This window comes from Myotis yumanensis, unplaced genomic scaffold (assembly GCF_028538775.1).
Source record: "Myotis yumanensis isolate MYYU_CA2020_CCGP unplaced genomic scaffold, mMyoYum1.0.hap1 SCAF_13, whole genome shotgun sequence".
Taxonomy (NCBI): domain Eukaryota; kingdom Metazoa; phylum Chordata; class Mammalia; order Chiroptera; family Vespertilionidae; genus Myotis; species Myotis yumanensis.
Window position 1 is genome coordinate 1,458,829 of NW_027223764.1, and position 15,606 is coordinate 1,474,434.

Genomic DNA, 15,606 nt, shown 5'->3' on the forward strand with positions numbered 1-15,606 from the left:
CCCCTCTGGCAGCCCAGCGTCTCTGGGTAAATCCTGGCGATCAACAGCCAACATCACGCCAGTCTCCACTCTGGGCGACCTGCTCGGACACCCCTCTCCGTGGCTGCCCACGCCTCGGTCTAGGCTGTTTCCCCGTGGGGCTCCTGTGGGTGTGTGAGCTGGTCCCCGCCTGGCACCACCGGGGATGCGCCCACCTCCAGGGCCGCCCGGACCAGCGCACACACCGCAACCTGAGCCTAAAGCCAGCAGCCCTGACGGGCGTCCTTCCCTTCACCGTGCTGACCAGGTTCCCTTGGATGGACAGTGTGGGGGCAGCTTCCTGCGGGGGCGGGGGGGGGGGGGGTGTTTGTAGTGGCTGCCTGCCCGGCTCAGAGGCCACTGGCTCCCAGAGGGCCCGCTCCCTCGGGGTCTTGGGAAAGCAGGGATCGCAGCCTTATCTCAGCGCCCTCCAGCCCCCATCACAGACCCTGAGACGCCGCCACCGGCAGGGAGCCAGGAGCCCGGGCCCTCAGCCGTGACGGGGACCTGGCTGTGGGGTCCTGCCCGCCCGCTCCGAGGAGCCTGGAGGAGTGTGAGGCTGGGAAGGCCCCTCCCGCGTGGGGCTTGGGAGGAGGCAGCCCCACGCCAGCGGCCCTCTCGGAACCTGCGGCAGCAGCGGCCGGGGTGGCACGGGCCTCGCTTACCCGCCCTGACATCCCCGGGGGCCACTGGGACGCCCTGCTCGTCGCTGGCAGCCTTCTCGGGGCTCTTGGTTCTCACGCCTCTTCTGTTGCTATTTTTACCTAAAAAGAGAGAGAAACGTCCGCTTCCACGTGTGTGAGGGTCTCCCAGGGGCGAGGGCTCCTCTTTTCAGAGCAGCTGTCCCCACCTCTGCCCCCACCCCCTCCCCACCTCTGTCCCCTCCCCCTCCCCACCTCTGTCCCCTCCTCCTCCCCACCTCTGCCCCCACCCCCTCCCCACCTCTGTCCCCTCCCCCTCCCCACCTCTGCCCCCTCCCCCTCCCCACCTCTGCCCCCACCCCGTCCCCACCTCTGCCCCCTCCCCCTCCCCACCTCTGCCCCCTCCTCCTCCCCACCTCTGCCCCCACCCCGTCCCCACCTCTGCCCCCTCCCCCTCCCCACCTCTGCCCCCTCCCCCTCCCCACCTCTGCCCCCACCCCCTCCCCACCTCTGTCCCCTCCCCCTCCCCACCTCTGTCCCCTCCCCCTCCCCACCTCTGCCCCCACCCCCTCCCCACCTCTGCCCCCACCCCCTCCCCACCTCTGCCCCCTCCCCCTCCCCACCTCTGCCCCCTCCCCCTCCCCACCTCTGCCCCCACCCCCTCCCCATCCCCACCTCTGTCCCCCTCCCCCTCCCCGTCCCCAGGGATGCCAGACTCTGAGGGGCTCCCTGTTAATGCAGAGGAAGGTGCTGGGTGAACACCCGGGAAATGAACCGGCTCATCCAAGTCACACGCAGCGGCACCTTCTCCGCTGGCACCTTGGACCCTCCCGGGCCCCAGAGGCTGACACCGTGTCCATCTGATCACATGGAGCTGGAACAGGGCCTTCTGGGCCCGGCGCTCGCATTCCCCACGGGAGGGCTGCTCCCTCCCTGGCTCTCCAAGGCCTGGGCTGGGCACGGCTGGAGGAGACCTCTGTGGGCACGAGGCAGCTCAGGCCCGAGCTCGGCACAGGGAGGGGGTGAGACCGCTGTGGGCAGCCCGCTCAGGTCCGGGCTGGGCACGGGGAGGGGACAGCGGATTCTGGGGAGAATGTGGGCGTTCCCTGCCTCCTTCTCTCTGCGGAGCCTCCAGGGGCCAGGGAGGGGGGGCCAGAGCTCAGTCCCTGCCATAGCCTCAGCCTCCCTCCCACACGCCGGGTCCCCATCCTGGACCGAACATGCTGCTTGGCTCCGGGGATCCGAGGAAGGTGCCGATGTGGGCACATGTGCTCCCGCCCTGAGCGCCTGCATCCCGGGACCCACACGTGGGGACAACAGGCAGGGCCCAGCCACCCTCTCAAAGCTCCAGTTGCTGCCACCGCACTGAGCAATTGAGTCCTCAGTGACCCCTTCACCTCTCCATGGCCCGCCCCTTGGCAGGAAACAGGGCGCACAGGCCCCCCCCCCCCCCCCCCCCCCCGTCACTGGATGGCAGTTACAGGGAGGAAACAGCAATGTGTAACCCACACCCAGGGCTCCGGGCAGCGCCTGCCTCGGTCACCACTGAGCAAGGCACCTTCCGGGGGCTCAGGGGCGGAGCATCGACCTATGAACCACGAGGTCACGGTTAGATTCCCAGTCAGGACACATGCCTGGGTTGTGGGCTCGATCCCCAATGTGGGGCAGGAGGCAGCCGATCAATGATCCTCTCTCTCTCTCTCCCCCTCTCCCTTCCTCTCTGACATCAATAAAAATATATTTTAAAAGAGAGCTTCTGGCCCTAACCTGTTTGGCTCAGTGGATAGAGCATCGGACTGCGGACTGAAGGGTCCCAGGTTCAATTCCGGTCGGGGGCATGTACCTGGGTTGCGGGCACATCCCCAGTGGGGGGTGTGCAGGAGGCAGCTGATGGATGTTTCTTTCTCGTCGATGTTTCTAACTCTCTATCCCTCTCCTTCCTCTCTGTAAAAAATCAATAAAATATATTTTTTTTAAAAAAGACAGCTTCCGTCTGCTCATCATTAATATGATGATGGAGCCCCTCCCATCACAGAGCACCATTCCAGTTGCTGAAAAACCAACGGCCCGGCATGTGGAGAGTGACTCACAATCATGAGGCATTTTCGCACCGATGACAGCATCCCGTCTTGGCAGGTGCCCTGAGGGCGGGGCTGACCGTGAACGTAATGTCACAGGTGGGGACACTGAGGCTCGGAGGGGAGACCCCCCGGGCACCCCCAGAGCCGGGCAGAGCTGGAGTCTGACTCCACTCCAGGTCCTTCCCAGCAAGAAAGGCAACACATGGTCCGTCCAGATGAAAGAGGAGAGCGAAGTGGAAAGAGAAGGAGCCAGATTAAATCAACATCCCCATCTGGGCTGCGTGACAAAGCTGAATTCCTTAAAAGTAGCAAATGGAGCTGCCAGCCCCGGCCGTGTCTATTCTGGTCTGTGGTGATGAATAGACCGCTCTGGGCTCATAAGAAAGGCTTTTCCCCTCGCTATTCAAGGAGCTACAGTAGCAAACCCAGGAACTGAAAAATCCTTCGCTGCATGTTTGCATTTCCCCAGGAAATTCCAGCCCGGCAGCGTCCGCACTCTCTCTGGCAAAGGGCTCAGCCCAGGCCCTCGGCTCCTGGAACCCACACAGGAGGGGGGCCTTCCCCAGGCAAAGGGGTTCTCAGGAGCGTCCCAGAGATGCCACCTCAGGCATCAGACAGACTATGATGACGGCTTCCTAGAGCCCTACCCCCATGCTCGTCTGCAGAGAACCTCACGCGAGAGAGCCGGGAGGGTGACTGTGAAAATCCTAAACTATGGTGGCTGCGAACTCGAGCTCCAGGGAGTGTTAGCAAAAGGGCCAGGACGGGGAGGGAACAGCCTGTGTCCTCACCCAGTCTGAGAGTAAGCTCCCTGGGAAACAGGTCTCCCTGGGGATCAGGTGAGTCCTGAAAGAAGGCTGAGTGGTTGGAGGAGGTACTTGCTTCTGTTACTCAGTTACCTGGATGGTCTGGGGTGGAGATGGAGATACCACTGCAATTTTCTAAGCCTTTCACAAGGGCTACACCAAAATCAACCAACCAGCCAATCAACCAACTAATCAACCAGCTAATCAACCAACCAACCAACCAGTTAACCAGCCAATCAACCAACCAACCAACCAGCCAATCAACCAATCAGCCAATCAACCAATCAACCAACCAGCCAGTCAACCAACCAACCAATTAACCAACCAACCAATCAATTAACCAATCAACCAATCAATCAACTAATCAACCAACCAACCAACCAAACAATCAACGACTCAACCAACCAATCAACCAAACAAACAACCAATCAATCAACCAAAAGCCCTCCCGACCCTCCTCCCTGTGTCTTCCCCATCAGCCTCTGCCCTCCTCTGGGCGAGCTTTTGTGAAGAAGGCGTGGTCTCCATCAGGAACCCAGGGCACCCTGGTCTCTATGCAGCCTTCACCACCTTTCTAACTGGCAACCAAGTAAGGAGCTCTTGGAGGAAAGAACCGCCACCCAACAGCAGCGGGTGGGGATGTGCCCAGCACTGTGCGGGCACCGTTGGTACGTGCCGGTCTCAGTTTGGGTTCGGCCTGGAAACAGCCTGAGACAAGGCCTTGGAGCTGGCGTGTCTCTGGGAGGTGATTTCATGACGTGCAGGAACAGAGACGTGGAGGAGGAAGCGCCAACAACAGGCTGTGTGCCGAGCAGGCCCTCTGGGACGCCGCCTGGCCGGGGACTCCGGGGAACTGAAGGGAAGGTGCCTCTGAACGGCCCCCCGAGGACGGGGAGGCTGCTGGTGCCCGCCTGACCCCCACCACCTTGGCAAGTGTGCTCACCGCCATTCCCGTGCCACGGGAGCAGCCCGAGGCTTGGAGAAGCCACACGTGCCCGAGGTGGTGGAGCAAAATTTTGATCCCCGCTCTCTCTGGATCCTAAACAAAATGTGCCAAATACCTGCACATGCCCTGCAAGGATTGACTGTTCCATAAAGATCTGTGACGTGAGCGTCTTCAGTTAACACGGAAGGTACCGTAGCTCTCCCACCAGCCCACGTGCCCACGTGAGTAGTGGGCTGGACGCCAGCCAGGGGGGCCCATCAGCCCTTGGGGTGGCCATCCACGGACCCCAGAGGGTCTGAGAAGGTCGCAGAGGGCAGAGCCATTGCTGGAAACTGCAAGCCTGCGGGCGAGGCTCCGCGGCCCCTGGGAACACCCAGCGGAGACCTCGCCTCAAAAGTGCAGGCTCCCAGCCCAGGCTGCCGCTACGCGGGCACCGGAGGCAGCGCCCACCTGAGTCCTGGCCGTGTGCATGCGCCAGGCGCGTGGGGAGCACGGTGACTTTCTCAGAACCACAGTCTCCATCCAGCTCCCCAAACGGAGGGCCCCCCTTCGTTCCCCGGCACCAGCCCTGGTCTCCGAGCCACGGCCAGGCAGGGGGCTGCCAGCAGGCATCGTTGACTTTGGAGAACATTCTGGAAAGAGAGGTGCTGTCTTGAAAGCTATTTGCTGATGTGTATGAAATAACTTTTTTTTTTTTAATAAAATATCCTTTCCCTCAGAAATGTGTAGGGAGTTTATCAGGTCAAACCAGTTTGGTTTAACTCTTCAAGTGAACAAATAATGCCATGATATAAGATCTCTTGCCCTGGCTTGGGTGGCTCAGTGGATAGAGTGTCAGCCACGGACTGAAGGGTCCCGGGTTCAATTCCGGTCAAGAGCTCATACCTTGGTCGCAGGTTCCCCAGCCCTGGTCGTGTAGGAGGCAACCAATCAATGTGTCTCTCTCACATCGCTGCTTCTGTCTGTCTGTCCCTCTCCCTCCCACTCTCCCTAAAAATCAATGGAAAAATATCTTCGGGTGAGAATTAACAAAAAATAGAAAATAAATAAATAAGTAAATAAATAGTCGGGCCGCAAACCAAGGGCACCAACTTGGATGTGACATGCAAAGTGCGCGCTCCCCTGCCCCTGCTGGGGGCTCCCATGTGGCCCTGACCTGCCCTGCGCCTGGGCTAATGGGGAACCTGGACCCCCCCAGTTGCAAGCACCTGGAGCTGCTGGGTTCTGCTCGAAGCAGCTGCTGCCTGGACTGGAGGGAGGTGAGGAGGCAGGTCCCAGTGAGGACCAGGTCCTGGCAGTCAGGGCTGTCCATCGGGAGGTGGGCAGCGCCCGGAAGGAGAGGCTGTGAGCAGAACCCGGGTCAACCACAGAACCAGACTCGCCGCACACACCACCACCCCTGGGTCTCCTACAAGCCCTGCAGGTCCGGCTGCACCGACGTTCACCAGGAGGACTCAGGGACTCCACGACACCGAGTCCCTGAACCTCAGAAAGGGGCCCACAGGCCTGGGTCCTGAAGCTGGTGGTTCCGCACACCTGCATGCGCAGGACAACTGCAGAGAACTACACTCACTCACACATGTGTGTGTGCACGCACGCACGCACACACACACACACACACACACGAGCATACCTACAAACTGGTGCAATACGAGGTGTGTAATCCAGTCCATAGCATTGAACCCATGTCAATTCCCTGGTTTCGATGGTGCATATAGCAGTGACTCTCAGCCCTCGGGGACATGTGTCGATGTCTGGAGACACTGTTACGATGTGGGGAGGAAGGTGCCACTGGCATCTAGCAGGTCAAGGACAGGCATGCTGCTAGACATCCTACATGCACAGGACAGCCCCCCAAACACACACACCACACACACACACACACACACACACGCTCACACACACACATTCACACACACACACACACACGCTCACACACACACATTCACACACACACATGCTCACACACACACATTCACACACACACACACACATTCACACACACATTCACACACACATTCACACACACATTCACACACACACACTCACACATGCTCACACACACACATTCACACACACACACACATTCACACACACATTCACACACACATTCACACACACACACTCACACATGCTCACGCACACACTCACACACACACACGCTCACACACACACATTCACACACACATTCACACACACATTCACACACACACTCACACACATTCACACACACACACACGCTCACACACACACATTCACACACACACACCACACACACACACACGCTCACACACACACATTCACACACACATTCACACACACACTCACACATGCTCACACACATATTCACACACACTCACACACACACTCACACATTCACACACTCACACACTCACACACACACCACACACACACTCACACTCACTCATACACGCTCACACTCAATCACACATTCATACACACACACACACTCACACATACACCCACACTCACACACACACACTAACACACACACACTCACACATACACACAACACACACACTCATACACACACACTCATACACACTCACACATACACACACACACACTCACACTCACACACACACACACACACACACACACATGCGTGTGGCCCCAAATGGCGATCCTGCCAAGGTGAGGAATCCCACACTGTAGTCCTCAAAGGCACTGTCACTGGGGGAGGCTGGGTGACGGGGACACAGGACCTCACTGCACTGGTTTTTGCAATTTCCAGTGAGTCTGTAATTATTTCAAAACTAGAGGCCCGGTGCACAAAATTCGTGCAAGAGTAGGCCTTCCTTCCCCCGGCTGCCGGCACCGGCTTCCCTCTGGCACCTGGGGCCCAGGCTTCCCTCGCAGCCCCGGCCTTATCTGGAAGGTCATCCGGAAGGATGTCCGGAAGGACACCCAGTCTAATTAGCATATTACACTTTCATTGTCATAGATAAAAACTTAACAATTTTTAAAGATTCGGGGCTACTCAGTTCAGCAGAGCTCTGCCTCTCTGGCGATCAGCCACTCATGCAAAACTGCAGCATTTCCCATTCACCTAAGGGTTCAGCTGTCCACGCCGGCAGGACGTCGGCACGTGACCCACTGCACATGTCTGTGGAGCGGAGAGAGCAGCCCCGGTTGGAGCCGAGACTCACACACAGTCACACCCCCGGGCCCGGCTCCCGAGCCAGCCTTTCCGTGACGTGAAAACAGAACTCCCTGTGCTCAGAACAGTTGCCTCTCTCCCTCGAGCCCCACCTCACGCGAGACGAGGGCCTTCGGGAAGACACCCCCTCACCTGCAAGACAGAGCACTCGGTCGGCGTCTCCGTCAGTCACAGCGGCCCTCGCCCTCTGACTCAGGGGGTCTGGCCTCTCGCGCCGCCTCAGAGACTAGACAGCAGCTGATAGGGAGCCTGTGCGTCCCACCCGCGGAGCCGCGTCCTGAAGTTCACCTGACACCCCAGCTGGCCCCGTGTTGCTTCTCCCTCCGTAAGTAAGTGCCTGCTAGTGACACGATGCAGACACGAGCGCTTCTGCTCCATCAGGAGCAGCACAGACCTCCCTCCGGCCACCACCTCACGTGGGAAACACTGATTTCCGTCAACTCACAGCACAGAGCTGTCACTGACTCCCCTGGTCAAGGTCATTCTTTGTTCACATGCTTTTACTGATTCGACAGAGAGGAAGGGAGAAGGAGAGACAGAAACATCCGTGATGAAGGGAACCATAGACGGGCTGCCTCCCGCACGCCCCCCACTGGGGATGGAGCCCACAACCCGGGCCTGTGGCCTGGCTGGGAATCAAACCATGACCTCCTGGTTCAGGGGTCGATGCTCAACCACGGAGCCAGACCGGCCGGGCTCAAGGTCATTCTTAACCCAGTCTCCCCCACTTGGGGTCCAGGGTGAAGGGCTGTACTGGCCAAAGGCACCCCCCAACAGGATAGGAGTTGAAAGTCTGTGATACATGTCACACTTTGCTTGTCATAGTTGGGGGTGCTCTACACAGCCCCTCACAGCCCATTGGAAACATGGCAGCCGGAGCCAGCCCCCCGGGAGGCCCCAAGCTGAGTGGCGGAGCCGAGCCTGGGGTTTTCAAGGACCTGTTTCCAGTTTGGGGATCATCCCCTCAGCACACTTGCACCCCGTGCTGAGCGCAGAGAAAATGAAGGCGAGCACACACTGGGAGGTTTGTGGAGATGCTTCTAGAACAATCAGCAGAGTACAGTGAGGTGGGGGCCCATCTTGCTACTTGCGGATGAGGAGGCTGGGAGGACGGGGAGCTGAGGCCCAGCCCAGACCGGGCGTCCCGTGCTGTCCTCGGACTCTCCGTCTGGGGTGCCTTCCCCACCCCCAACCCCTACCCCCAGTAAACACAGGCAGCATGCGTGTCTTCCCCTGAAGTAAAATAAACACATGCAAATTGGATGCAGATGAGAGAACAGAAAGGCCTTGTGCTGGAAAACACACATCTCCAAGCCACTGACCGCGAGCGGGTGACCTGTCGGAGCCCCGGCGTCCCCGCCCGTAGAGCCACATGGACGCCCACTCGGGGCCACGGGAGGGCTCCCTGAGATGCCTACACCTGCAGCTCCGAGGGGCCCCAGTGGGTGTCCTGCCGATATGAGAGTCTCTTCCCACTCCGTCCCACGCACCTTCTCCACAGCTCAGTGCCTATCACTCTGCAGAAAGTACTGGGAATTCTGGGAGGCTCTGTCCAGGGCGACACAACCCCCAGAGCTGCCCGCTGACTCACAGAGCTGCCTGGAACTGAAGTTCAGGGGCAGCCCTGCCCCGAGCACGTGCACAGGGGCTGTGGACACGGGTCCACGGGGCAGGAGCGGAGTCTCCATCCCCCCCGCCCCCTCCCCCTCCGCAGACTCACCGCAGACCTTCCTGAACCGTCTAACCAAACCCGGGATTCCTCCCCTCCGAGCAGGGCTGTGAGGGCCACCTGCCCATCGCCGAACTGGGGAGGTCCATTGCCAGCTGAGATGTGGCCTGGGGCGCTCGCTCCCCAGCCTGGGAACACAGGACAGAGCCGGTGCCACTGGCCCCGAGACCCTGGGAACCCCTGAGAGAGGCCCCACGCGAGGAGTGAGAGACAGGGATGGAAGTCACTGCCCGAGACGGAGCTGGAGAGGGGGGGGTCCCAGGGCTGGAAGGAGGGGTGCAGGGAAGGTACCAGGACTGGCTGCCCCTGCTCCCAGCAGGGCCTCTGCCATCCTCAGCTGCGCGGGGGCTCCGGGACCCCCAGAACAGGAGGTGGGGAGGCAGCTGAGCGGGGCCATGGGCTGCCCCAGAGGCCATGGAGCCCAAACCCACCAGCTGTTCACACCCCCAAATCGGACACTCACCCTCAAGAAAGTGCCCTGTGGGGAGGCTGAGAGGAGGAGGAGGAGGACCCGCCCTCAGTGCACTTCACATTTGGCACAAGGGGTACCCCACTCCCTGGGCAGCTGCCCAACTGCCCTGCCTTGCCCAGTCAGGTGCCCCTGAGGTCTAAGCTCCCTGGAACTGCGAGGGGCCTCGGGGTGCGCAGTGCAGGCTCCACGGAGGCTGGGGGGCAGCGAGGAGGCACTCCAGGGCCCTCTCCTCCCAGACGCAGACCGGGGAAGCCAGCCGTCTGGTCCCGCAGGCGGCCCGTCCGAGGCAGGGCCATGGGCGCCCCCTCGGCCGCCCCGTGCAGCGCAGCGCGTTCCTTACCCGGTGGAGGCGTCTCCGGAGCCAGCTTCTCCCTCTTGGGCGCCTTCCTGGCCTTGGGCGCCTTCTTGGGCGGCCTGGGCGAGGGTGGGTGCGGCTCCTGTGCCTCCTCCAGGGTCCCCACGGGCAGCCGCGGGGAGAAGGGCTCGGGCTCGGGCTCCCCGCGTGCGTAGTAGGGCTCCTGGCTCCAGGTGTCCTGCACGTCGTAGCCGGGGTCCTCGAGGGCCGTGCCCTGGGCCCCAGCCCCCCGCAGGGCCACCTCCAGGAGCGCGAGGGCCAGCGCCAGCGCGGCGGGCCCCCAGCGGGCCATGCCCACTGCGCCCCGCGACCTGGGGGCGCTCGGTGGCCGGGAGCGCAGGGCGAGCGTGGGAGGCGCTCGGGGCAGGGGCGCGGGGCCTGGGCGCGGGCACTGCAGCGGGCGCACCGGGGCTGGGAAGCTGCCGGCCGGTGGGGCGTGTGACCGGCCCGCTGGGCTGGGCTGGGCTGGGCTGGGCCGGGCAAGGGGCGGGCAAGGACCCGGCAGGCGGGGCGGGCAAGCGCAGGGGACCGGCCCCGCCCTTCCCTCCTCCCTCCCTTCCCCCTCCAACCTCCCTGGGCTGGCCCCAGGAGGCAGGTAAGGGAGGATCGCCCTCCCAGTAACTGCCTCCAACCACCCCCCCCTTCCAGGCACTCGGACCCCGCCAGGGAAGTGCCCTGCTGGGGCCGCCTCACCCCGACTCGGGTCTGGAGGAGCAGAGGCTTCGTGTTACAGGTTGGAGACCCGCCTTCACAGAGAGGCCTCACAGGCCCCTCAGCAAAGTGGAGCTGGGCCGCCCTGCTGGGCAGACAGACCTCCGCCCCCTGGACCCTGATCCTGGGTCAGGGGCTGGGATGGAATTCCTGAGGCCCCAGGTCACCAGGGGTCAGAGGAGCACAGTGTCCCTGGGGCCCGAGCCTAGCGACCCTGGAGGGGCCCTCTCCCCACTGAGGTGACTCTGAGGGGCTGAAGGTGAGAACGTGGAGTGTCCCCGGCTGCCTGGTGGTCACAGGCCACACCCCCACCCGTGCCAGGCAGGGGGGGGGCGCTCACGCCTTTGAGAAGGTGCCTCTGCCCTCGGACCGAGTTGTGTGGGCCCTTCAGGCGGGAAGTCGAACATTAAAAACTCATTTCTTGCCCGGCGGGTGTGACTCAGTGGTCGAGTGTCAGCCTAGGAACCAGGAGGTCAGGGTTCGATTCCCGCTCAGGGCACAGGCCCGGGTTGCGGGCTCGACTTCCAGTGTGGGGCGTGCAGGAGGCAGCCGGTCCATGTTGATGTTTCTCCCTCTCCCATCCTCTCCCTGTAAAATCAATAAAATAAAAAAAATTTTAATCGATCAAGCAAGCAAGCAAACGGCCCAGCTGGGTGGAGCCGCGGAGGCAAATCTGGAAACGGAGGCGGCCACTCAGCACCCCCCCTGGCTCCCGGGCCTTCCCACGGCGTCTGGAACGTCACTCCACCCCTGCTCTCCTGGGCCGTGCGTTTGGGTAGGGAAGGTGAGCCACCGCTTTCCTTCCTGACACCCGGGTGCCCTGAAGCCGATTTCTATTTCACAGCCCACACCTGTGCTTATCAGCTAACCTCACACACCTTCCCGCGCCAGTGACTTCCCAACACTGGTGAGCCCCCCAGAGAAGAGCCATGTGATGTTCCTGACACGGGTCCAGACAACATTCTGTCGGAACAGATGTTAGGACCAGTCCTTTCACAGCGTTTTTCATAGCGAACGTCCCCACCTGCTCATCTCCCTCATTACCCCTGAGGCTGTTATACTCAGAGAGAATGAAGGTGGGATTGTTCTATTTTTTTAAGATTGGTCATTTGAAAAATTAGCTGCTATATTTAAAAAAAGTACACGCTCTGACAGTCATTGCTAAAAATACAGTCTGGAGACAGATGCTCACGGAAAGGGATACGAAGTTGTTATGGCAACTACGATGGAGGGTTTTTCCGCGCGTCACCCTGGGCGAGGTGGTGGTTTGAGGTCTGTAATGCCCTCCGTCGGTGGCGGGACTGCACAGCCAGCCCCTCACGGGTCATCTTAGCAGGTGGGCTCTGCCTCTATGCTCCGCAGACAAAACTTGTTCCTAGTTCCTGGCCCCCTGGCCTGAGCCACCACCACCCCACCGCCCCCCTCCCCCCCCCCCCCCCCCCCCCCCCCCGCCCCCAGCCACTCAGCTCTGTCCTCACTGTCCCCTCCCCGCTGTGACATCACCTTCAGGTTGACCTGAGAAAGTGGCCTGGGCTCCTGATATTCCGTTTGTGAATGAGAAGATGCTGCTGTGAAAACTGTTGGGAAATCAGACCCCCAGGCCCCACGCAGGACAGGCCCAGGTAGGACCGCATCCCTCAGGCCCCCGCGGACCCCAGAGGCCGGGACAGGCCGTGGCACCAGCCAGTGACTGCGGGAGGCAGCCGGTCTCCGTGGAGAAGTTCCTGATGGTTTACAGGGAACGTACCGAACACAAAAACAGCAAAAGTCCCGTCGGACACAGCTTTTTGCCGGGACCTAGAAAAGAGGAAAAGCTCTTAGCGGCTAATGTCCTCTCGATCCTGAACCAGAGAAGCACACTATTTGAAACGGGTCAGAACGGCTCACTGTGTCTCCGCCTTCGGCGACCTCCCGTGTCTGAACAGCCGATGGCACAGCCACAGCCCCTCCTGCCAGCGACTCCCCTCATTTCAGGGCCTCCCTCCTCCCACCCACCCGCACCCCACTCCACCCACCTGCCCGGAAACTGGCTTCCCTGTCCCCGTCACCCCCTGGAGGACCATATCCAACCTCGGGGTCTGCGCGCGCCCAGCCTCACCTCCCCACGCTCTCCCCTCCTCCTCACTCCACCGTGGTGTCCGGGCATCGGAATACTGTCTCACCTGCACGTGGCCCCTCACTCCTGCTCACCCACATCCCAGGGACAGGAACACCCTCACCAACTCCAGGGAGCGCCCCCTGCTGGTTACCTCCATCTGCTTCAACGCCAATGCCTTCTCCGTATTTCATACCAGGAACATGAAAGGGGCACGTGTGCAGAACGTGAGTTAACCTCATCATGGGACCCTGTTGAGCCTCAGTTTCCTCATCCATAAAATGGGACAGCAATGCCTCCCTAGCTCAGAAGGAAGAGATGGTTCACACCGGGACACCTCCCCCCTCCCCGCCTCCCCCGCGCCCCCCCCCCCCCCCAGATGTCAGGGCTCAGGACTCCTTCTCCCGCCTCCAGCAGCTCCAGGCCCCCGGGGGGCTGCCAGGTCAGGTCCCCGCTCCCACACAGCCCTGCTTAAACCATGTGCCTCAGAGCCTCTGGGCACATGTGCACGATGTCGGAATACAGTTTAAATTAAACCCAGAAGCCGCAATGCTTTGTACAAATCCTGCCGCCAGCCCCTGCCCTGGAATGCCAAGCGCACACCATCACAGTGGGCATCTGCTGCCTTCTGCCCCGCGGGCCCTGAATGCTCCGAACTTGGCTCCGCAGGCCTGGGGACCTTCCAGAGATAAGGAATCTCGGCAGGAACCCTCTCATCCGGGATGCAAGCCCTTCCCAGGCCTGTTCTAGACGGAGAGGGAGGCAGGGGCTGGACAACTGAAGGCCAGGGCAGCCCCAGGGAGCAGGAGACACCGGGAAGGCGGCTGGCCGCTCTCCCGCCGCCTCCCCTGCTGTCACACTCCTGGCTCCTGCCACGGCCGCCTGCAGGTCCCTACAGGTTGCGTGAGTGTCTGCCCCGCAAGCCCAGCACGAGGATCGCCAAGCTGAGAGGCTCCTGTGCAGAGGAAGAAGGAGGGAGGAGAATGAGAGAAGGTGGGAAGGAGGGAGGGAGGAGGGAGGGGAACAGAGAAGGCAGGGAGGGGGAGGGAGGGAGGGGCCGGGCGGGGTGGAGGGGGGGCTGAGGAGAGCACCCAGCGAGAGGACACGCCCGCTTCTCAGCCTCTGTCCAGGGCTGCTGTGTCCCACGAGGAAGCCTACAGAGCAGTTTGCTTTCGGGGCGCTCGGCCACGTCTCTGGGGCCCCACCCGGGTCTTCATGGCGGAAGTCAAAGCTCCCCGGGGGCTTCCAGCAAGTCGGCCTGTTGCGGGTGAGGGAGGCACCTGCTGTGTCCCCGCCAGCTCTGTGACAGGGGAGGGGGCACTGGGGCCTCCCCGTGCGGGGACCTGCCACCCAGGAGGCGAGAGGCTCCCCGCCACCGTCTCCCCCACCGAGACTCAGCCTCCGTGGTGATGGCTTCAAGCTTTTTTAAAAAATATATTTTTTTATTGACTTCAGAGAGGAAGGGAGGGAGAGAGAGAGAGAGAGAGAGAGAGAGAAACATCAGTGATGAGAGAGCATCATGGACCGGCTGCCTCCTGCACGCCCCACACTGGGGTCCAGCCCGCCACCCGGGCATGTGCCCTGACGGGCATCGCACCGTGACCTCCCGGTTCCTGGGTCCTTCTCAGCTGGGGGGGGCCTCGCGCTCTCCACCTGGAAATAAAGGAGAGGCCCTGCTGCCCGCCCAGGCCGCCGGGCGAATTTAACCCTAGAGTGCCAGGAGCAAAGCTTCGACATGGCGTCCAGTTCTAAGTCTGCCTTTATTAGTGATGATGATATTGCTAAATATGTCAAGGTAGTAAAGGTTTCCTTAAGTTTTTGAATGTGTAACTTCATTTACTTGCGATTCATAATTTTTTTTCCTAAACTGCTGTAAAATCAGCAAAAATTCCTTGGCAACTTTAGCCCAGTTCCTGGGATATTGGTTGGCCCTCAGAGGGTTAAAAACCCTCATCGAGTTACTGTGTCTCTCTGGAGTCAAACAGGAGCTTCCAGGGCCCACAGGGCCTGCCACAGGGGTCAGGGTCTCTCCTCCGCAGCCACGCCCCCAGTCATACCCAAAGCCACGCCCCCAATCACATCCACAGCCACACCCCTAAGCCACGCCCCCAATCACATCCACAGCCACACCCCCTAAGCCACGCCCTCAGTCACACCTGCAGCCACGCCCCCTAAGCCACGCCCCCAATCACACCCACAACCACACCCCTGAGCCACGCCCCCAATCACACCCACAGCCACGCCCCCTGAGCCACGCCCTCGATCACACCTGCAGCCACGCCCCCACAACCACGCCCTCTGTGGCCACGCCCAAAAGCCACACCCCCACAGCCACCACCGGCTCCCAGAGGCAGCCTAGTGAGGGAGCGGGTCCCCGGCTCCCCGGGTGACCGCTCTGCAGCGGCAGCTCCTACCCGCGGGTGCCGGCCCCGGCCTGGATCTGATGAAGGAGCGAGGATTTGGGCAGAGGCGGCCCTGGAGGAACCGGGCTCCGTGAGATGCAGGGCGCGCCGTGGGGGGTTGAGCCACGCGTGGCGACAGCTCCGAGTTGAGACAGGAGCCGCCAGACCC

At 61.3% G+C, this 15,606-nt stretch overlaps 1 protein-coding gene across 1 annotated transcript in view; it reads right to left on the bottom strand.

The window, feature by feature from the left end:
- CPXM2 (carboxypeptidase X, M14 family member 2) overlaps nt 1-10,536 on the bottom strand; it is a 45,165-nt gene extending 34,629 nt beyond the window's left edge. The window contains exons 1-2 of the mRNA XM_070432053.1: nt 10,215-10,536; nt 684-782 (exon numbers count right to left, since the gene is read on the bottom strand). Coding sequence (XP_070288154.1) covers nt 684-782; nt 10,215-10,521 — 406 coding nt within the window. The 5' untranslated portion in view covers nt 10,522-10,536. The remainder of the gene's footprint in view (nt 1-683; nt 783-10,214) is intronic.
- Between the last annotated feature and the right edge of the window lie 5,070 nt (nt 10,537-15,606).